A 22563-nucleotide genomic window follows, 5' to 3' on the forward strand; every position below is an offset into this window, starting at 1 on the left:
CATGCAGGATGAGTGTAGCCAAGGGATAATTACAGACCTTGCAGGGGTTCTGATTTGGAGGTCAGAAAGTAGCCAGAGCAGCCTTAGCCAGTTCCCCAACTCCAGCTTCCCCATCTTGAATCCAAATTGGTTCTTACCTTGTTGACCCATTCAACCCGCTCCACATCGGGGAAGTGGATCTAGGGGGAAAAAAAAACAAAGAAAAAATGATTTTGAAAAGACCATCTCACAGATAAAACATGTAAATTAACATAAGCAGATGACGGAAGTATATTTCTACAATAAATAACCAATAGTATCCAACAGGTACTTTTCCAAGTTTTAGTAGCCTCAAAGACTAGTCTTCCCTTTAGTCTCCTCATTGGGCAATTTTATAATGACCAATCTTGGTCTCCCCCTCCCACCCCTTCAAAGAGATAAGAGAATGCACCTCCCTCCTTCCTCTGCGGAAGTGGAAAGCTACGATATAGAACACTCCATATAATGCCAGACTTGGCTGATGCATTGGTTATTTTTGCTGAGCCACTTTCATCCCCTCTTTTATAAAAAAATTATTAATTATAAAAGATTGATCTCTTGGTGATGAAGGGGAAAGAGACATATTAGGAAATGAAGGTGATATTGAAACAAAAGATAATGTAAACTAAGCTATTTTGTCATTTTTTTTTTTTTTGTGCTTTGGAAACAGCATTCTAAGTCACTGGCAGATCCACCTGTTCCTGAATGTGATCATAAGGTAGTAACATCACAGATTTAGAGCTATAAGAGGTTTTAGAGACCCACATTTGACAGATGAGGAAATAGCCACGAAAAGGTTAAATGATTTGCCCACAGTCACCCAGCTAGTAAGCACCTAAGGATGAGAACTAAACCCAGTTCTTTCTGACTTCAAGTGCATGGCACTGTTCACTGCACCACACTGTCTTTCAAAACAACTGGTATTTATAGGCCTCATTCTGAGCTATGACAAAATTAGCATGGTTTTCTTTTTAGATGGCTGACTTTTTAGCAATTTACTTAAAAATGTAGTCTATTTTGCTCTGGAAAACTAAAATTTAGAATATCTCTTTTCCATATTATTGGGTAGAAGGTATTGAGAGCTAGTCTTAAAGTCCAGAAGACCTGATTTCAAGGCCTACATTTGACACAAACTGACTGGTGACCCTGGGCAAGTCATTTTCTTAACTTCTCAGTGTCCCAGGCAGCCTTCTAAAACTGTAAATGGTAATTAGGAGTTTCTAACACCAATGAAATGACAGGTCTAGTTAAAAAAGCAAACAACTCACCACAAATTACACTTCAGCAGAATTTCAAGATTTACAAAGCACTTTCCTTACAACCCTGTGAGGTAGGCTATCAGCTAGGGAGCTCAGTAGATGGAGTGCTGGGCCTACAGTCAGGAAGACCTGAGTTCCAATCTAGCCTCAGACATTTATTATCTGTGTGTCCCTGGGCAAGTCACTTAATCTCTGTTTGTGTTAATCTCTGTATAATGGAGGTAAGAACAACACCTACCTTCTAGGGTTCTTGTGAGGATCAAATGAGATAAAATCTGTACACATTAGCACAATCGGCACAGTGCCTGGCACATAGTAGGTGTTACGTAAATGCTTATTCCCTTCCCCTTTCCTTTCATTTACCTCTTCTCCCCCTCTCCCTTTAAAGAATTATTATCTTTATTTCACAAGTAAGTGAATTAGCTCAGAGTGGTGAATTTCCCATCCTGACAAACCTAGTAGGTGGCACAATCAGAATTCAAACTCAGATCTTTGGATTCTTAGGCCAGTGCTTTTCTCATTAGTCCTACTCTACATTTCCAGGTGAAATTCAGTGAAATCCTCATTCTTCCAAGTCAGAGGGACCTAGAACTTGGGAGCACTGGTAACTTGCGCGGGTAGCATTCCTGGCCAGCAGGTTTGGGGCTAGGATCCAGCCAGCTCCTCCTATCTGTCCTTCTTCAAAGAACACGGCACACTACACCATGTCTTACCAGACAAAGGAACTCTGGGGCTGCCTAGATTGTGTCCATCATTCTGCTGCCGAACTAAAGCCTTAAAATGAGATTAGATCACAGGATTATCTACCTTGCAAAGTGGGGAGAAACCCAACAGAATCCAAGCATGTCAGTTATTCATTTCCATAGCTCAGATGACTTAAGGCTTTCTGTGACTGTACGGGGTGGTGGAACGGACCGAGCACCGGGCTTGGAGTCAGGAAGATTCATCTTCCTGAGTTCAAATCTGGCCTCAGACACTTATCAGCTGTGTGACCCTGGGCAAGTCCCTTCGCCATGTTTGCCTCAGTTTCCTCATTTGTAAAATGAGCTGGAGAAGGAAATGATAAACCACTCCAGTATCTCTGCCAAGAAAACCCCAACTGAGGTTACAAAGAGTTGGATACAACTGAAATGACTGAACAACAATAGGTTCTCTGATATCTCTGTTCCTCAAGTACCATAGGACAAAAAGGAATTAATATTGAAAGATGGGGTATCATGGAGCAGTGAAAAGACCTGAGTTTGAGTCCCAGTTCTATCACGCTGTGACCTTGAGAAAAATCACAAACTTCTCTGGGCCTCCATTTCTTCATTTATAATAAGAGGTGTCTGGATCCAATGGACTTATGGTCTCTCCCACCACTAGATAGGTCAGACTAAGAAAGGTCAAGACAGAGAGGACATCTGAGCCAGAGCAAGTATAAACAGAAGAAACCAGTGCTGGAGAATGCACAATTTTGAAAGCACTGAGGAATCAATTTTCAAAACACCTGAAAAGGAGGAAGATTTTTTGTCTTTGCTACAAGAGAGAATTCAATTCTAGTGGTGAGATATGTCTAGAAATGGTTATGATGTACAAGTAAATAGCATGTATAAAACATTTTCCCCCCAAAAGGAATGGAAAGATACCAAATAACAAAAAACAATTCAGACAGCATTGCTACAAAAAAGGCCAACTTTGTGAAGGTTATCTTATGCATACTTTGTTATGTATCTTGTATTATTTACCTACATAAGTACTTGTTGAAATGGAAGTTCTTTGAGGGTAGGGACTGATTTTTCCCTTCTTTCCTTCCTTCTTTCTTTCCTTCCTTGCCTTCCTCTTCCCTCCTTCCTTTTTTTTCTTTTTGCTATTCTCAGTGCTTGGCACAGTTCCTGGCCCAGAGTAAATGCTTAAATGCTTGTTGACTGGTGGATAGCAAGAATATCATCCAACACCATTAGCTCTGTCATTGTTTCTATGAAGGAGTTTTATATGTTCTCAACTTAAGCGTTAGAGACACCTTTAAAAGATACAGTTATTAAGGAGGCATTTTGCTTTAGCACATTAAATGTTTTTTAGATTCAACAAACAACACATGATGGAATTTTTTATCTTCCATAGCTTTCAGTCACTTCTGTGTGTCACTGTAAAGATGGGTCTACGATAATTTTTTGTAAAAGCCTGCCTTTCCTTTTCTCATGTTTTGACCAAAGATGCCCTTGACATGTCTATGTCTATGTCTATATGTAGATCAGTCTGCTTAAGATTTTGTCTAGATGAGAAAAGAAAAAGATATATGGATCCATAATTACTGCTCTACTTTCGACTGCCTTTTAAAAAATTTTATTCTACTTGTTTGGCATCTTCCCCCTTTTTGGATATTTTGAGAATCCAACCTTCATTGATTTCAGTGTCATTTTACCTTCTGCTAGGTGGTGCAGTGGTTAGAGTGCTAGGCCTGGAGTCAGGAAGACCTGAGTTCAAATTCTGCCTCAGACACTTACTTGCTTCTGTTTGCCTCAGTTTCCTCATCTGTAAAATGGGAATAGTAATAGCTCTTACCTCCCAGGGTTGTTGTGAGGCTCAAATGAGATAATAATTGTGCTTAGCCTGGCACAGAGGAAGCACTGTATGTTAACTGTATATACTTGGCTGGTCTAGCTAGCCTGTTTTATTTCTTTAGTACCATTTCCACTTCATGTCATAGAAAACAGGGAACTGAGAAGTTACAGAATGCATGGGATTATAAAAGGAGTTAAGGCCAGATTCACCAAATTCTGTGGTGGCAAATCATTTTGGAAAAGTCTGCTTGTTTCTCTCTTCTAGGGATACCCTTATTACATAAGCAAGTTAACCTCATAAAGATTTATTGAAATGAGACAGTTGGTTGGTTGTTGTCCTTCGTTCTCGAAGAGGACCAAAATGACATTATTATGCTTGAGTCAAGATTCAATGTGTCCAATTGAGGCTGGTCAGACCAGTACAAGCTCGAAATGGTCTACCACAGGTCAGGCACAAATAATCCATGTGAACATTTGGGGTGGATACTCCAAACTTGTGCATCCTGTGTTTCCTTTGAGCTGTTTCAATTCTGCTTTGTTCATAGAGCACAGCACCTTCTCTGATGTAGGCACGCCATGCTGAGCGGTCTTGTGCCAGTGTCTCCCACGTCATACAATCAATTCCAAAGTTCTTGAGAGAGACCTCGAGAGTGTCCTTGTATCGCTTCTTCTGATGACCATGTGAGTGCTTGCCTTCTGTGAGTTCTCCATAAAATAGTCTTTTTGGCAAGTGAGGTATATTTTGCATTTGGACAATGTGGCCAGCATCAGAGTTGCGCTCTCTGAAGCAGAGTTTGAATGCTTGGCAGTTTAGTTCGAGTAAGGACCTCAGTGTTTGGTATCTTATCCTGCCAGATGATCTTCAGAATCTTCCTAAGACAATTCAAATGGAAGCAATTCAGTTTCCTGGCATGGTGCTGGTAGACCGTCCAGGTATCACAAGCATACAACAATGAGGTCAGCACAACAGCTCTGTAGACCTTCAGTTTGGTAGTCAGTCTAATACCTCTTCTCTCCCATGGAGGAGTTCTTGACATCTTATGGATCACCTTTTGGTGATGATAATATTTAGTATTCTTTCCACATCTTCTCCTCTTTCAGTTATCTTGAGAACCAGGCCCTCAATGTCCTCAAAACTGGGTCACCTTCAACCCAAACCTCTTCTGCCTCTACTTACTCTAGCCCATCTGCTTTTCTCTATTTCCTTTAATTTCTACTTCCTCATTCAGCACACAAGGCCTGTGATGGTGGAGTCCAAACATGGTGGTCCCACAACAGTCGATTTTAAGTTATTAACATTATGTGTGTTAATACTACTCCCTATTAGCACACTGGAAATTACTACATTTGAGATCCAGAGACAGGGCTGGCTGAGGGCCCAAGGTTAGAGAAGAGCCACACCCCTTGAAAGCAAGTACTATAATTAAAAAGGACTCATTCTCTTAGGATCAAGCTGATACTTGTCAACATAATCAATGCTCCTGGGAAGACGAGTTTCTTTGACAACTGTACAGCAGCCTAAAAGGAATGCCACATTGAAACAATTCCAAAGCAGCTAAACTCAGGTGAATTAGATGGGCATTAAAAAAGACAGATTCTTCTTGAAAGAGAAAGGGTGTAAAAGCCACCAAAATACAGAGTCCAGAAGAAGGAAAAAAGGTTGCATGCTTTTCTAATTCCTCTCCTTCTCTGACCTTTCCTAGCCAGATTCTTAGGTTGAAGGAATAAAATAAATGACTTCCTTTAACCCTTCTTTAGGAGTACTTAAAAAATATGCTTGAAGTTTTATTCCCAATTCACTGAAATCATAATTAATATGATGACATGCCCCTAGCTTATTACAAGGGTGGCTAGGTGGCACAGTAGAAAGAGTGTCAAGCCTGGAGTCAGGAAGACTCATCTTCCTGAATTCAAATCTGGCCTCAGATGCTTACTAGCTGTGTTACCCTAGGTAAGTCATTTTGCCTCAGTTTTCTCATCTATAAAATGAACTAGAGAAGAAAAAGGCAAACCACTCTAGTAAAATTTTTTGCCAAGAAAATCCCAAATGGGCTCATGAAGTCAGACATGACTAAATAACAACAAAGCTTATAACAAATACTAAAATTTGAATTGAAAAGGAGTATACATTTTCAACTTTAATTGCAGTACCCACGTTTTTGAACTTCTATAATCATTTATTTTTTAGAAAATATTTTATTTTTGCATGATTAATTTCTTGAGATTTACCCCTCCCCCCAAAAAAGAACCCTCCCTAGTAAAAAAGGAAAACAGTTGAGCAAAAATACCTGATTGATTTGCCCTACCGACAATATTAATAATATTCTGTTTTCTACTTTTTCTTTGTATCCTTAGTACTCAGTACAATGCCTGGAACATAGTAAGTGGTTAATAAATGGTTATTGTTTGGTTGATGCATTCTGTTTTAGTGGTCACTCTTTTTGGAGAGGAGTTTTGTTTTATTGTTTTCTCCGAGTAAAATGGTTTTTCAGCGTCTTGGCTCTTCCCTTCAAGAACTCATTGGGAATGTAAGAAATGTACACAAAAAAAAAAAGATATGCGCTAGACTGTAAAGACGAGGGAGATATCTAGATGAAATGGTATATTCCAAAATGTGAGGAGAGAGACATCATTTTCAGATATGTGTGTGGGGAGGGAGAAAGAAGGAGGGAGTTCAGGCACAGAAGACCAGGGAGGCTCCATGAAGGATTTGAAGGATTGAGCTAGGCCTTGAAAGAAGAGGAGAATTTCAGTAGGTGGAAATATGGAGAGAGTGGCTCACCTACATGAGTGCATAAAGGTAAGAGAAGGCAGGATGAAATTGTGGAATTGTGAAAACTCCAATTTGACTGGAACATAGAGTACATGAAAGAAGGTCAGGAAAATTGGGTCACAGAATTTGTGAGGAAGGGACCTATGGGGTCATTTAAGGTGGGGCAATGGATAGAGAGATCACTGGACCTAGAGTCAGGAGGACCTGAGTTCAAATCCAGTCTCAGCTAGTTACTAGCTGTGTGACCTTGGGCAAGTCACTTAACCTCAATTGCCTTCCCTTCTCCACTCCAAAAAACCCAAAAAACTAGTTCCCCTAATAGAGGGTGTCTTTTTCTAGCTCTGCCCCCAACTCAAAGAAGGTTTTACTGTTTACCGCACTAGGTTTTATTGTGCCAAATTTCCCTGCCTAGCCTTTCATTCATGATTCCTTACACATGGCAGGAAATGAGAGGTCATGATAGCTCACATTTATGTCATGCTTTGAGATTTATAAAGCTAGGACAATGACACACCAAAAAAAATCAAACAGAAATGTAATATTATTAAAAAGATCAAGTGGAATTTGAATGAAAAGATGTAAAGAGATGTGGGAAGACATCCCCAACCTACTCTTTGTGGAGGTGGGAGGTCCACAAGTGGTACATATTACACACATTTTTTAGACTTTTCCCAATGTATCAATCATTTATGTTGACTTTTTCTTCTCTCAAATAAATATTCATATGGGGTGGCTATTTGGGAGGGGGAAGGGGAGAAACACATGGGATACTATTGTGGCATAAGAAACAGAAAAATCAATAGAAAACTTAAAAAAAAAAGATTTACAAAGTAGTGGCAATCCTACACGGTGAGCACGCAAATACTATCCTTGTTTAATAGGCAAAGAAACAGCCTCAGAGAGATCTAAGTGCCTCGATTAGGGTCACACAACTACTAAGTGTAGGAGCCAGGACTCAGCTCCAAGACTAGAGCTCTGCCCACTATACTACACTGTCTTGGGTATTTCTCTATAGCAAGTGAATTCCCCATGTGGTTGACTTTTCCTAGTCACAGGGTAGTAACTTAACACTTTCTTCTCAAAAGAATTTCCAGTTTCCATCAGGAAGAGAGCTGCGCTAGGTGTTTCTAGAAATCTGTATATTACAACTTCTTAGTATCATCTGAGAAATGGGCAGCTAGGTGGTTCAGTGGACGGGGCACTAGCCCTGGAATCAGGAAAACCTGAATTCAAATCTGGCCTCACACTTACTAGCTGTGTGACCCTGGGCAAGTCACTTAATCGTGTTTGCCTCAGTTTCCTCATCTGTAAAATGAGCTAGAGAAGGAAATGGCAAAATACTCCAGTATTTTTGCCAAGAAAACTCCAAATGGGATCATGAAGACTTGGGCAAGACTGTAGTGACTTAACAACAACAGAAATTGTCTCCTTCAGTGCCTTTATTTTGCCACCGCCTTAGTTCAGGCACTCATTATTACCTTTTCCCCAGATTATTGTTAATAGCTTCCTGACTGACCAGTATTCTTGCCTCCAATTTCTCCCTTCTCCAATCTGTCCTTTACACGGCTGGCAAAAGAATCTTCCTAATGCACAGGTCTGACCATATCAGTCTCTTGCTCAAAAACTCCTTAGCCTGGCATTTAAAACCTTCCACAACCAAGCTCCATTTTACCTTATGGGGTGAACTAGATAATAACAATGATAAAGACAATAGCTGTATTCCAAAGACCAATGATGAAGCAAACTACCCACTTCCTGACAGAGGTAATGGACTCAAGCTGGAGAAGGAGAAATACATTTTTGGATACAACCAATGAGGGAATTTGTTTTGCTTGACTATGGATATTTCTTACAAAGACTTTGTTTTTCATTTTTTTCAGGGAGGTGGGGAGAGAATGGAAGAAGACAGATAGGGTTGCTTTAAAAAAATGGACAGAAAATAGGGTCCTTGAAACATGTTTCTGAATTGCGCAAAAGAGAAGGAATTTGAGACAAGGAGGACAGCTTTGAAAATTACATGTTGAATTTATTAGACGCCTGAAAGGAAAAGTGAGATGTATACATAACAGATATCTGTAGTTTAACATATAATCCTCTTTCTGTCCCACTACGTATATGGAAGTGCTCATCTTATTCTGTTTGTAAAGTTCAGAATTTTTAGAAAATGGAGAAAACCACAAAAATGTTTTTAAAAAATTAATACAAAAGTATCCCTACAAGAATGAAATCAGACCCAGTGTGATTTCTGGCCTTTCCTCAACAGACAGCACCCTCTCCTGACTTGCCAATGAATGACAAAAATTCCTTTAACAAAAGTGAAAAGGGGTAAAATTCAAACCCTTCAGTTTGAATGAGTTCTTTTAAACTTCAAGTTTTAAAGCTTAAAGTATAGTCAGTCAAAGGAGTGTAAATGGCTGGTTATCAACATCTTCCTTGTTTTGACAGATGATGAAGGGCACACTCAGGTATTGAGCACTTTAATGGAGAGTCAGGGTGTGGTGGTGGGTGGTGGTAATAATGAAAGAAAGATACAAAACAAGCTACTCTAACATAATCCTTTCTCTTCCCCTCCCCATCACCCAGTTCCTTATTTGTGTATAACTATCCCTGCATAATTAACCCCCATCATTACGTCTTGACACCTGCTCCACATTGCTGAACATGACTAGACAAAGTCAAGAAACAACTGATTTTTTACCTCTTTTAAATTCATGTTATATAACCTCAGTGGGGAGGGCAGCTAGGTGGCATAGCTGTGCCATACCTGAAGTCAGGAAGACTCAAGTTCAAATCTGGCCTCAGATATTACTAACTGTGTGTGACCTGGCACAAGTCACTTAACCCTGTTTGTCTCAGTTTCCTCAATAGTAAAATGAGATGGAGAAGGAAATGGCAAACTGCTCTAGTATTTTTCCCAAGAAGACCCCAAATGGGGTCACAAAGAGTTGGCCGTGACTGAAAAATAACTGAACGATAACAAAAACCTCAGTGGGGCACTTGCTCCTGGGACCTAGATCGGGTTCCTTTTTTTGTGTCATGGACCCCCTTTGGGAGTCTGCTGAAACGTACGGACTCCTTCTTTCTCAGAATGTTTTAAATGTAGAAAGGAAAGTACCCAGGAATACAAAGGAAACCTTGGTTCATGGACCCAAGGTTAAGAATCCTCAATCTAGAGGATTATAGGAACTACAGACAGGAGGGTCAAGCATCAGCTAGCTCAAACCCCTTACTTTACAAATGAGAAATAAAAGGCCACAAAGGGACCTACGACCACACAGTAGCAGAGATAGGATTTCCAAATTCTGTGCTCTTTTGATTACACCATTAGCAGTTCTTATTTTTGAAAATCTCCAGAAACAGGAACTCCCCAAGTTTCTTTTAGAAATCTATTCCCCTGTTTTATTACCTGGGAATTTAAGGTATTCAACATTAAAGTCAACCAAAATCTTTCCTTTAATCTAAGCCTATCTCTTCTTGTCAATTCTCTGTATGCAGTAGCCACTGTTCTCTTAATAAGAACCCCCTTTTTCCTCTTCTAATTGCATTAATTTCCCTTATAAGAAGTAGCTGAAGTCCCTTCATAGTTCTTCTCCATAAAAAGGAGAAAGTAGATACCATCTAATTACTTTCTTTAAAAAAACTATACCAAGCAAAATTAAAGACTATGGAAAGATTGTAGACAAATGTAAACAGTGTACCCAGTTCAAGACATTCTCTATTGCTCATTCTAGATCAAGGGTTCCAAACCTTAGGTACCCACATCTCCAGGTGGTAGGAGATGTTTTTCTAGGAATATGGCGAATATTACTTAAACAACTATATTATTCTATAAAAATCAATCAGACTCTTTATTTTATTTCTTGTATGCATGGAAAGCTCAAAATTAATTTCCTTTTCCACTGAATAGAGGAATGGAAAGTTTTACAGAAATCCAAAGGGTGGGAGTGAAAAAAGGTTGGGAACCCCTGTTCTAGAGCCTAAGAAAAGGTATATCTTAATTGTACTAAAACCTAATTAACTAAAATTTTGGTGGGGGGGTGGGATAATGAAGGGAATTTAGCCCAGTGATTTTATTGATCATTCAGAGAAGCTACAAGTTATAGTCTTGTAATTGCCTGGAACACTGATAGATTAAGTGACCATAGAAAGGTCACATAGTTATCAGGAGTCAGAAGCAGGATTTGAATACAGTTCTTCCTGGCCTAATCCCCATCCAGTATTCTGTGTTGTTTCTCAATTTCTAAAATACCGATGTAAAAAAATCAGTTTTTCCCTAAGACAAAGACCACATTAATATGCTAAAGTACAGTCTATAAAACACACACATATACAAAGATCGTTTCATCTTAAAATCAGTCTAAGATTACGTAACAAAGACTCTTACTGTTGTGATGACAATACTTTCAATGGGCTGGCACATGATGCACAGGTGCATAAAACCAATTTGTGATGAGCACTATAAAAGTCACTAAACCCTGGGTAATTAGTCATTATAATAAATGCTTCTTTCACATGAACTAACATGACTTTCTGACAGGAACTTTTTGTGGGACATACAAACATTGCGCCTTCACTAAAGTCATAGGTGGCCATGTATCTAGAGCTAGAAGGAACCAGAAATCATCTTGTCCAATGCCCTTATTTTACAAATAGGGAAACTAGGGCCCAGAGAGTTTAAGTGATTTGTCTAATGTCACATTAATAAGTACGTGGAAATACCAGGATATGATATCTTATTATGGACTGAAGATGGCCCTGAGATCTCAAAAGGTCATATATATTCGGTTTATGCAAGTTCTTTCAGGTTAGAAAGGCTTTCAGTACTGGTGGGACTGGCCATCTGAGCACTGGCTGAGCTAAATGAGGAGGGTCTCAACACCAAAAGGTTGGCCTTGTGTAATAAAGTGCTTTGGGGATAACAACCAGGCAAGCCAATTAGTTACTCAATTAACTGACTTTAATGAATTAATTGATTAATTTTATTATTGACTAATTTATTACATTATACATTACATATTATTATATTATATATTGTTATATTATATGTTATATCAAGATACATTAATACATTAATTTATAATCAATTAATTAATTAATCAATCTATGTGCCTCAGTTTCCTCATCTGTAAAATAAAGAGGTCATCATCGCATCCACAAAATTAACAAAAAAAGAAAAATGGCAAATGTTAGAGGGTCTGTGGGAAGATGGGCACATTAAGGTACAGTTGGTAGAGTCATGTATTGGTCCAGACATTCTGGAAAACAATTTAAAACTATGCCCCAAAAGTTATTAAATGATATATACTTTTTAACCCATTGACACAACTAGTAGTCTCACACCCCAAGGAGATCAATGAACAAGGAAAAGGAGCCATACATACAACAATATTTATAGCAGCTCTTTTTGTGGTGGCAAAAAACTAGAAACTAAGGGGGTGCCTGCCCTCAACTGCGTAAGGGCTGGACAAATTGTCATACATGAATTTAAGGGAATACTACTGTATTTCATCCTGTTGAATGTAAGATATTATGAAAGGGATACTTTTAAAAAAACCTGAGAAGACTTGTATGAACTGATAGAGTGAAATGAGCCAAAGCAGAAGAATTCCTATAATAACAATACTATAAAGACAAAAACTCTTGAAAGACTAAAGAATTCTGATCAACAACACAAGAGCCAACCACAGTGCCAGAGGACTACTGATGAAGAATTCTGCCTACCTCCTGGTAATGCAGAATTTTCATGTATACATATATAATATATATTGATCATGTATAAATACATACATACATATATAGCCCATGTGGGAATTTATTTTGCTTAACTATATATATTTGTTACAAAGGTTTTGTTATTCTTTTTTCTTTTCTAATGTGGAGTGGGGACAGGTATGGAGAAAGAAAATTAATTTTTGATTATGAAAAAAATTAAATGAAAAAGAAAATAAAATGGGAGAAGCAGGACTCAGTGGCCTCTATGGTCCTTTCCAACTCAGAATCTATGATTCTGTGAACTGAGGAAACAGTGGACTAAGGCACAGAGAAGTTAGCACCTACACTGGGAGAAAAAGCATACCCCCAGCTAGAAATCACACATCCTTGAAGAACTAGAGAGAGTATTTTGGCATGCTATTGTGAATGACAGACATCTGAAATATGTTAACTAGTGTCAACAGGTGCCAAAAAAAGTTGATTTCCCTGTAGTACCCCTTTCCTATATTTCAAACACTCACAGTAAATACCCCAGCCTGTGATCTTCCAATAGAAGGCAAGCCCCTTGAGGTCAAGGACTGTTTCGTGTTTGTCTTTTGTATCCCTGGCATGAGAGAGACAACAAGAACTATAGTGAACAGAGAGCTAGCCTTGGAATCAGGAAGACTTAGGGTCAAGTACTGTCTCTGACACTCAAAGGCCATACAACCCTGAGCAGGTAATCTAACCACTGGATGTACCAGGCAACTCTCTAGGACTCTATAGCAGAACAGATACTCATCTACTGATCGGCCCCAGTAGAGAAAGTTTTCTCTCCGGAGTTCCCAAAGTTACACGAATGAAATAACAGTTTAAAAAAAATCCAACATGAGAAGCAGTAAATAGCCATGGACAAAGGACTGTCCTTAGATTCAGGAAGATGTGAGTTCAAATCTTGCCTCTGACACATAGGATTTAGAGCTGGAAGGGCCCTTAGAAGTCATCAAATCCAACTCCTTCATTTTACAGATGAAGAAACTGAGGCCCTGAGAGATTAGGTGACTTTCCCAAGGTCAAGGTCATCCACATAGTCACTGGCAGGGTTAGGATTGGAACATATCCTCCAACACCACCCCAGTGCACCTTCTGCTGCATTTTGCTGCCTCCATTCATACTATTATGACCATGAGAAAATTACCTAACTTCTCAATGTTCTAGGCATCTCTTGCAGGCTACAAATTATGAAGGGGGTGCTGAATCAATGGAGACAGCTTCCAAACCTAAGTTCCTTACACAATGAAAGCACTGATTGCATGCGCGCGCGCGCGCGCACACACACACACACACACACACACACCTATGTGCATCTATCACACTGATTTGAACCTTGCTTGTTGAAAAGATACATATGCAATAAATGAACAATCATGGACCAAAAAAAGTTCTAGTTTTACCATGAAATTTTGCAGTTGGGGGTACAATAAGCCCCTCTCTAGGCATCAATTTGCTTATTTGTAAAATGAGAATAATACATTGCACCTTTGACAACTGTTGCAAGAAAAGTGCTACAGAAAAGCTATAAAGTACCCTATTAAGTATAAACTTATGCATATTTCCTCCCAAATACAACAAAACTGCTTTATAAAAACAAGTGAAGAGAAATCTAGGCAAAATGTTATGCAAAAAGTTGAGGAGGGTGAGATTACTTTCCCCTGGGGGCGGGGTTGGTTTGGGTCGAGGGCTGGGAAGACTTCATAGAGGAGATGGCACCTGAATTGGACATTTATAAAAAGATCTTCCTTTTCCTAAGTGGATCAGGCTAAAGTGGGTTGAGGAATGGAGGGTGGAGAGTCCCTTCTGTTTCCAGTGTGAGTAAAAGCATGGATATGAGAAAAGGCAAGACAAAAAATAGGGTTGGTGTGTACTCAAGTAATCTACTTTGGATCAGAATATATGAAGAGAAGTAGAAATAAGGTATATCTAGAAAGGGAGGTCAGAACTCTATCCTGATCAACTCCTTATCTCAATCTTGAAAACAACGATTTGAAACCATTTTCTTCTCTCCCCACCAACCATATCCTCCACCATACACTTATAGGGAACATTCCTACTTCATGTAGATAATTGAGACCATCCAGTATTAATTTCCTCAACTTTTCTCAAAACTTGGCATCATGACCAACTCTTCCTTTCTTCATTCTAGTCACAAGATATAGCCCCACAATTCCTTAAAGCTGGTCCCTTTACCTATGACCTTAACCTTACTTTTTCTTGCCTCCTCTCATCTTCAATCTCTTCATCTCTATTGGCTACTTCCCATTTGCCTAAAAACTTGCTCTCTCCAATCCTTGACTTGACTTTTGTAGCCTATCAAACTACTGTCCCATGGTTCCCTCCTTTTCCTTGCTAAATTTCTTGAAAAAGCTGTCTACATGCAATGCTTTCATTTCCTTACTACTCAGCCTCCTCAGTCCCTTGTAAGTAGGCTTCCATCCTTACCTTGCTATTGAAAGTGCCAATGAAACACTCTAGCAGTGCTCCCAATTACCAAATCCAGTGACTCTTTTGAGGCCTCCTCCTCGAACTCTCTGCAGCTTATGACATTACTGAACATTTTCCAAAGCAGGGGTTCTTCAACTTTTTCCACTTGAGACCTCATTAGCACTTCTTAAACTGTGGTTTAAGAAGTTTAAGAAATGCTATAAGGCACACTTTTTCATGTTGCAGAATCAGAGGTATCACACTCCTGTTTCTCCTCCTCTTCCTATATCTCTTAACTGCCTTCTCTGTCTCCATCAGCATCTTCCTGTCCCTTTAATATAATCAAGGGATCTGTCATAGTCATCGTCTTCTTCATCCTTCTCCTCCTCCTCCTCCTCCTTCCCCTCTTCCTCTCTCCCCAGGCTTCTACAACCACTCTGCAGATGACTTAAATTATGCTCCAGGTCCTAGCCTTCAATAGCTTTCAGAATGCCCCTTTCTTCCTGGATGCCCCATCGTGTAACACCTCAGACTCAGCACCTGTAAATATAAGCCCATCATTTTTCCAACTAAATCTGTTCTTCCTTCTGTCAGTGACATTACTACCCACTTAGTCTCTTACATTTATAACCTTGGTGTGATCTTTGACTCTTCTCTCTCTCTCATCTCTCATAGGCATATTTAGATATGGTCTTATGGGTTACATCTCTGCAACATTTCTCACAACCATTCCTTCCTCTCTATCTCCACTATCACTGCCCCAATGAATTCCATTTGAATTGTCTTAGGAAGATTCTGAAGATCACCTGGCAGGATAAGGTACCAGACACTGAGGTCCTTACTCCAACTAAACTGGCAAGCATTCAGACTCTACTTCAGAGAGCACAACTCCAATGGGCTGGCCACATTGTTCAAATGCAAAACATATGCTTGCTAAAAAGACTATTTTATGGAAAACTCATACAGGGCAAGTGTTCGCATGGGGGCCGGAAGAAGCAATAAAAGGACACTCTCAAGGTTTCTCTTAAGAACTTTGGAATTGATTGTGTGACATGGGAGACATTAGCACAGGACCACTCAGCATGGCATGCCCACATCAGAGAACGTACCGTGCTTTATGAGCAAAGCAGAATTGAAATAGCTCAAAGGAAACACAGGTTGTGCAAATTTAGAGAATCCACCCCAAATGTTCACATGGACTATTTGTGCCTGACCTGTGGTAGAACATTCTGAGTTTGTTTTCATTGATCAGCCACAGTTGGACACATTGAAACTTGACTCTGGCATAGTGATGTCATTCTGGTCCTCTTTGAGAATGAAGGACAACAACCAATCACTGCTGGAGTACAGGCATTCATTAAAAACTCACAACCACCTACCTGGACTATTACAATAACCTCAGAACAGGTCTCCCCACCTCCATTTTCTCAGTTGTGAGGATAAAATGAGATACTTATAAAGCTCTTTACCAACCCTAAAGTGCTACATAAATGGTAGCTATTATTATTGGTGGCATTACTACATATAAAGGAACTTGCCTGACAGTACCTGGCAGTATGTGACTGACTAAAGTAGCAAGAGTAGAAGCCATAAGCAAAATTACATTCCTCAGGTTAGTGCCAAGAGGAGTCTCAATCCCTTGGGTGTTGCCATCAGAGGACTGGAAGCCCACATTCCATCACATTTATTGCCAAATACACATCTTGCTACTGATTATTTCATGAGGCATCACTGAGATGTGGAGGAGCAAGACCCAAAGTTGCACGACTCGTGGTATAGGGAAAATCATGCTAGATTTAGGAGTCAGAAGATCTGGGGTTTGAAGTAGGAGAGTGAGAACTTGAATCTATATGAATCTGAGCAAGTTCCTTAATCTCTCCGAGTTTCAGTCAAAATGAGAGGATCAGACAGTGGGAACAATACAGGTTTTGGAGTCAAAGGATCTGGGTTCAAATCCCAGCTCTGCTACTTATTTCCCCACATAACCCTGGGGAGCCAGGTGGCACAGTGGATAAAGTACCAAGCCTGGAATCAGACTCATCTTCCTGCATTCAAATCTGGCCTCATACACTTACTAGCTGTGTGACCCTGGACAAGTCACTTAAACTCTGCCTGCCTTAGTTTCCTCATCTGTAAAAATGAGGATAATAATAGCACCTGCCTACCAAAGTTGTGAGGATTAACTAAAGTAAGATTTGTAAAAGTGTTTTGTAAACCTAAATATATATAAATGCTAGTCATCATCATTATTATCTCTGAGCTCCCCTTTCAGTTTTAAGTTCTATGTTGAAGCTGCCTCTCCCTTCCAGGGGACAGACCCAGCCTAAAAGCTAACCAGATTTTCATTATACATTCTCAGGGACTTTGAATGGTCATCTAAGTCCACTTCCCTTACTCCAAACAGAACCACACCTAGTGTAAGCCTCCCCAAATAGAAAGGTCTTTTGTTGTTGCCTTTTAAAAACAGACCCTAGAGTTCTAAGGATCGAGCTTTATGATCTATTTGCTGAGCAACCAGGCCAATAAAAAGCCATAATTGTTTTTACTTCCTCTTTAATTAAGAAAAGTATCAATACAGGAAAGGTAGCTGTATTTAGACTCCAAAACAATCCCAACTATATAGGTCTACAAGAGGCAGCCCAGAAGACTGAGAGCAAGCATCCAAGTGAGGAAGACCAGGGTTCAAGTCCCATCCCTTTGACAAGTTCTGGCTGCGTGCCTCCAGCAGGTTCTTAACTAGTCAATGCCACCCTCTGAGGCTGTAAGTTGCAAAATAGTTGCTTGTCTGCCATGGCAGAGGACATATCCTCATTAGGAATAACTCTACATTGATAAAATAAATAACAGGTCCACTACCCTCCAAAAATATATCAAAATACAGATCTACAGAATCTCAGACTCTTAATGGAGGGGAAGGATAAGACACTCAGGATTTTATCTGCTTGAAGGGAGGAGGGAAGTATGGATTATAGGAGTGAAAGGTATCTCACCTTCCATCATGTTCTAGAGATAGAGACGGATGGGAGGAGAGAGGGAGAAAGAAAGAAACAGACAGACAGAGAGAATGCATCCAAGAACTGCAGAATGCATGGCAAAAACCCACAAAGCACTGCCAGCTGACCTCTGATGGGTCCTGAACTCTTCAGCAGAAACAATCATAGCTGATCCTCAGGTACCCACAATCCTGGTAGAAATGGACTGGAACATAATTAAATTAAGTTCAACATAGAGCAAGCCTAGTTTGGTTGGTTAGTTGTTTCTTGGCAATTGGGGTTAAGTGACTTGCCCAAGGTCACACAGCTAATACAATCTGAGGTAGAATTTGAACTCAGGTCCTACTGGCTCCAGGGCTGGTATTCTATACCACAAAGCTGCCCCTAGAGAGCCTAGTTTCAAATTTTTGCCTCTCATAGCCTTTTTTTTTTCATACTGCTCCAATGGCTTCTTCTTCCTCTTCTTCTCCCTCCAAATTATGCATCCTTCAAGTTTCACCTTTACCATAAAGTCCTCCCAGTTATTCAAACTGTTTCTTCTTTCCCCCAACCCCCATTTGAGAGATTTCTTTCATTGTTCATGTGTGAATATCCTGTTTCCACAACCAGACTATAAGCTTGTCCAGGTCCTTTCCTCTTTTCATACTTCAATACAACAAACATCTTATGCATAAACTATATCCAAGGCACTGGGAATTTTTTGGACCTTAACCTCCAGAAGCAACTCAAATATAGGCTAAGTGCATAAATTCTTTTACTGGTGCTTGGTTCCCAGCTCTACACCCTAATTCAGACTCTTTTCCCACCCTCAAACTGCAGGATTGTGTCTGCAAAAGAGATAATCTCATTTGTGGTTGAAAGTTTCTTAGTCCAGCTTCAGCACTGTGAGACGATGATGGAGCTGGGAAGAGAGCACCTGCTGCTCCATGCCTACCCTCTTGAGATCCAATCTCTGTCTCTACCTCAACAGGCAGATGCAGGCTCTATCTACCTGAGCTCTAACCATTTGGTCTTTGGGGGCTGGGGGCTAGTTTCTGCCTCCATTAGGAATCCAAATAGCAACCTGAATATGAGGTGCCTGTCGCTTTCCCTGCTGAGTCCATACTAGCTATCACCTGTAAAAAGTTTTAAAACAGGAAAGTAGTTGTACTTAGACTCTAAAATAATCCCAACCATGTATGTCTACAAGAGGCAGCCCAGTAGATTGAGGGTGAGCATTCAAGTAAGGAACACCAAGGTTCAAGTCTCACCTTTGACATGCCAGGTTCAGAATTTGAGAAAGAACGGGGGAAAACCCTGCTTTATTTTTTCCTAATAACTTTAAGAAGCAACGTGATAAAGTGGGCAGAGTCCCTGATATGGAATAAGGAAGATTTGAGTTTGAATGCCAGCCCTGACACCAGCTCGGTGACCATGACACAAATCACTTCCCATCTCAGTTTCCTTATCTGTAAAATCAGTAGTAATCACCTCACAGTATTGTGGTTTAACTCTCAAAGCAGGAGTTCTTAACCTTCTTTGTGTCATGAAGCCCTTTGGCAGTCTGGTGTTAGTTGAAGGATCCCTTCTCAGAACAACAGTTTAAATGCATAAAATAAAATTCGCAGAACTACAAAGGAAACAAATTATATTGAAATAAAGATGTATTTTCTCCCTATCCAAGTTCATGGAGTTCCACAGACCCCAATCAAGAACTCCTGCTTTAAAAGTATTATATTCATGTCAGCTGTCATTTTTTTTCTCTCCCTGTGAACTCCCAAATTAGAAAAAAACTAGCTGGGTAACCCCTTGCTATTTCAGAGACTGACATATGAGCATCAACATTATCATGGGTCAAACCAAATCCCAGTCATCTTTCAAACCCCAGCTGCTCTAAGACTGAAGCCTCCCCCGATTGCTGCCAGCTCACACTGTTCTCTCCTGCCTCTAGCCAGTACACTGCTCCTTTGACACTCAGTTACTGCCTTATATCATTATTTTTACATTTCACATGTGTTCGTTCAGCCTCCCCAGTTGAATCATAATATTCTCCAGGACAACTGCACATGTGTATCCAGGAGTGCCAATAGCCTGAGCGAACCGGAGATTAAGATATGTTGGATGGACTATATACATATGTGTGTGTGTGTGTGTGTGTGTGTGTGTGTGTGTATAAATAATTTTTACTTCCAAAAGTCCAAGGAAAAGCAGGATAATCCCTTGTCAGGGATGTCAGTTGCTGAGGGGATTCCCACATTGTGCAGGAGGCAGGATTAGAGGGCTGGAAGGGCCCTTTCAACTCTAAAATTCTCTGATTCAAACACATAACTAAAAGCTGAATGACAATAACCATCCCAGTACTATAGCAGAGGCAGTAAAAATAATCAGTCACCCTCCATAACAGTATTTAAAATTCAAGGCCTTCCTCTTAAGAATACATTTTTGTTGTTCAATCACATCTAACTCTTTGTGACCCCATTTGAGGTTTTCTTGGCAAAGATACTGGAGTGGTTTGCCATTTCCTTCTCTGGTACATTTTACAGATGAGGAAACTGAGGCAAACAGGGTAAAGTGACTTACCCAGGATCAACAGCTAGTAAGTGTCTCAGGCTGGATTTGAACTCAGGAAGATGAGTCTTCCAGAGTCCAGGCCTCACCCTCTATCCACTGTGCCTAGCATTGCGAAGCTATTATTGCTACATTTACCCAAACTATTCTTGAACCTACTTATTTAAACTTTTATCCTCTATATCAATATCTTCTTTAAGGAACAGGATTCCATGCATTTTCCACATACACTGTAAAGAAGCATTTCCTTTTATTTGCCCTAAAACCACTCAGATTTGGTGACCAAGTGCATGCATGTCTCCATCAATAACTTTTAGTGAGATGCAGCAGTAGAAAAGAGTTGGAGCTTTGGAGCCAGAGGACCTGGTATGAACTCTGAGTCTGGCACTTAGCACCTGTGTTGGGTGGCTCACGTAAATTTTTTTTTTTTTTGCAGGGGGGAAGGCAGGGTAATTGGGACTAAGTGACTTGCCCAAAGTCACACAGCTAGTAAGTGTGTCAAGTGTCTGAGGTCGGATTTGAACTCAGGTCCTCCTGACTCCAGGGCTGGTGCTCTACTCACTGCACCACCTAGCTGCCCCTCACGTAATCTCTATGGGCTTTTGTTGCCTCATCTGTAAAACAAGGCTTCTGGACTAGGTGACCTTCAAGGTCCCTTCCCCTTTCTTAATCTATGATCACATCGTATAGGGGTCAAGGTGTCCAGGGTATCACTTTGTCTTTTGCTACTTTGTCCCCATCTAGAAGAATATTAATGATGTACGTAAAGGCAAAGGCTTGGGAGCATTGGCTCCAGGCATTCTCTCTGGCTGTCCTACATGCCTGGGAATGCTTTCCCTCCTCTCCTGTGAGTACTGACCTCCCTGGCTTCCCAACTAAAGTCCCAACTAAAACCCCACCTTCTATAGGAAGTCTTCTCCAATCCTCCTTAATTCTAATGTTTTCTCTCTATTATTTCCTATTTATCCTGTATATAGTTTGCTTTTTATATATTTGTTTGCATGTTGTCTCCCCCGTTAGATCAAAAGCTCATTGAGGGCAGCGACTGTCTTTTGCCTCTTTTTGTATCCCCAGAGTTTAGCATGGTGCCTGACACACAGTAGTTAATTTATAAATGTTTATTGGTCAATTGTTTACCTTGTATCAGTTTTTTCCATAGTTCCGAAAACAGGTCTGACCACATGGGCCATTACAGCATAGGAAAATTCCCTCACTGGATAACCATCTGGATTCTATTCTCTCTTTTCCTGGGATGATACATTTGTTTTAACTTCAGCAAGAAGGAAAATCTCAGGGATACACACACAGTGCCACCCAGACAGTCAGCCAACCACAAAGCTCAAGGTACAAATGACCCCAGGCACTACACCGCAGATCCATTTAGGGAGAAACCGCCAGAAACAAAGAGACTGGATGATGTCAAAGCTATGATCCTACTGTAAGGGGGGAAAACCTTTTGCCCTTTTAGAACACTTGCCTTGGACTGGATAAAATTGTCTGTTGGCCACTCCTCTACCTCCATAGAAAACATCAGTAAAGCCAACTCTGTGAGAAGATGCAGGTCCTTGGGACTTAAAAGGGATGATCCTAACCTCAGTTTTGCTTGGCACTTTGAGAGGAAAGATTTCAAGAGGTAAGAGTTGGCAGTGTCAATGGGACCCCAATGGAGTGTAAGGTTGTGTCAGGTAGGAAGCTGGAATACTGGGGAGGTGGGCAAAGGGAGGTTATAGCATGCAGCCTTATCCCACGCCTCTCTCTCAAAGTTGGACCTGGAGGATGGGCACTTAAGGAAATGGATTCTCTTTCTTCCTTTCTTGCCTGCTTCCATCCAAACCCTCAGGTTTGAAGCTTACCCATTTTGAGTTGTGTCCTATTATCTCCTTCCTCTCCACCTCTGTTTTATTTTTATCTCAGTCCTCTAACTGCTTATACCACGAAATTGAGATTTTGGGGGGTTATATTTATGAAAGTCTAGTTCCTTTAATTATTTTTAAATGGGCGATATAAATGTTTCAGATTTCCCTTTCAAAAAAAAACACAACAAAACAAACAACAAGAATAGTTTTAGCTGAAAGCTGTTGCTGTTGTTCTTTTCACTTGAGTGTTGCCCACTACTGACTTTTTTTTTCTTTTCTGATCGACCCAGTGGCCTTCAATTCTTTAAAAAACAAGTTTCCTATTTCTACCTTATAAGGCCTGTGTGCACAGTAGAAAGAACACTGAATTTGAAGTCAAGTTTAGTTTCAAATCCAAGCTCT

The 22563-nt window shown here is 40.2% G+C and overlaps 1 protein-coding gene across 1 annotated transcript in view; it reads right to left on the reverse strand.

Moving 5' to 3' along the window:
• Window positions 1–22563, reverse strand: part of ESYT3 (extended synaptotagmin 3) — an 88407-nt gene that overhangs the window by 64683 nt on the left and 1161 nt on the right. The window contains exon 2 of the mRNA XM_036746803.1: window positions 138–179. Within this exon, the coding sequence (XP_036602698.1) occupies window positions 138–179 (42 nt within the window). The remainder of the gene's footprint in view (window positions 1–137; window positions 180–22563) is intronic.

This window comes from Trichosurus vulpecula, chromosome 2, assembly GCF_011100635.1.
Source record: "Trichosurus vulpecula isolate mTriVul1 chromosome 2, mTriVul1.pri, whole genome shotgun sequence".
Taxonomy (NCBI): Eukaryota; Metazoa; Chordata; class Mammalia; order Diprotodontia; family Phalangeridae; genus Trichosurus; species Trichosurus vulpecula.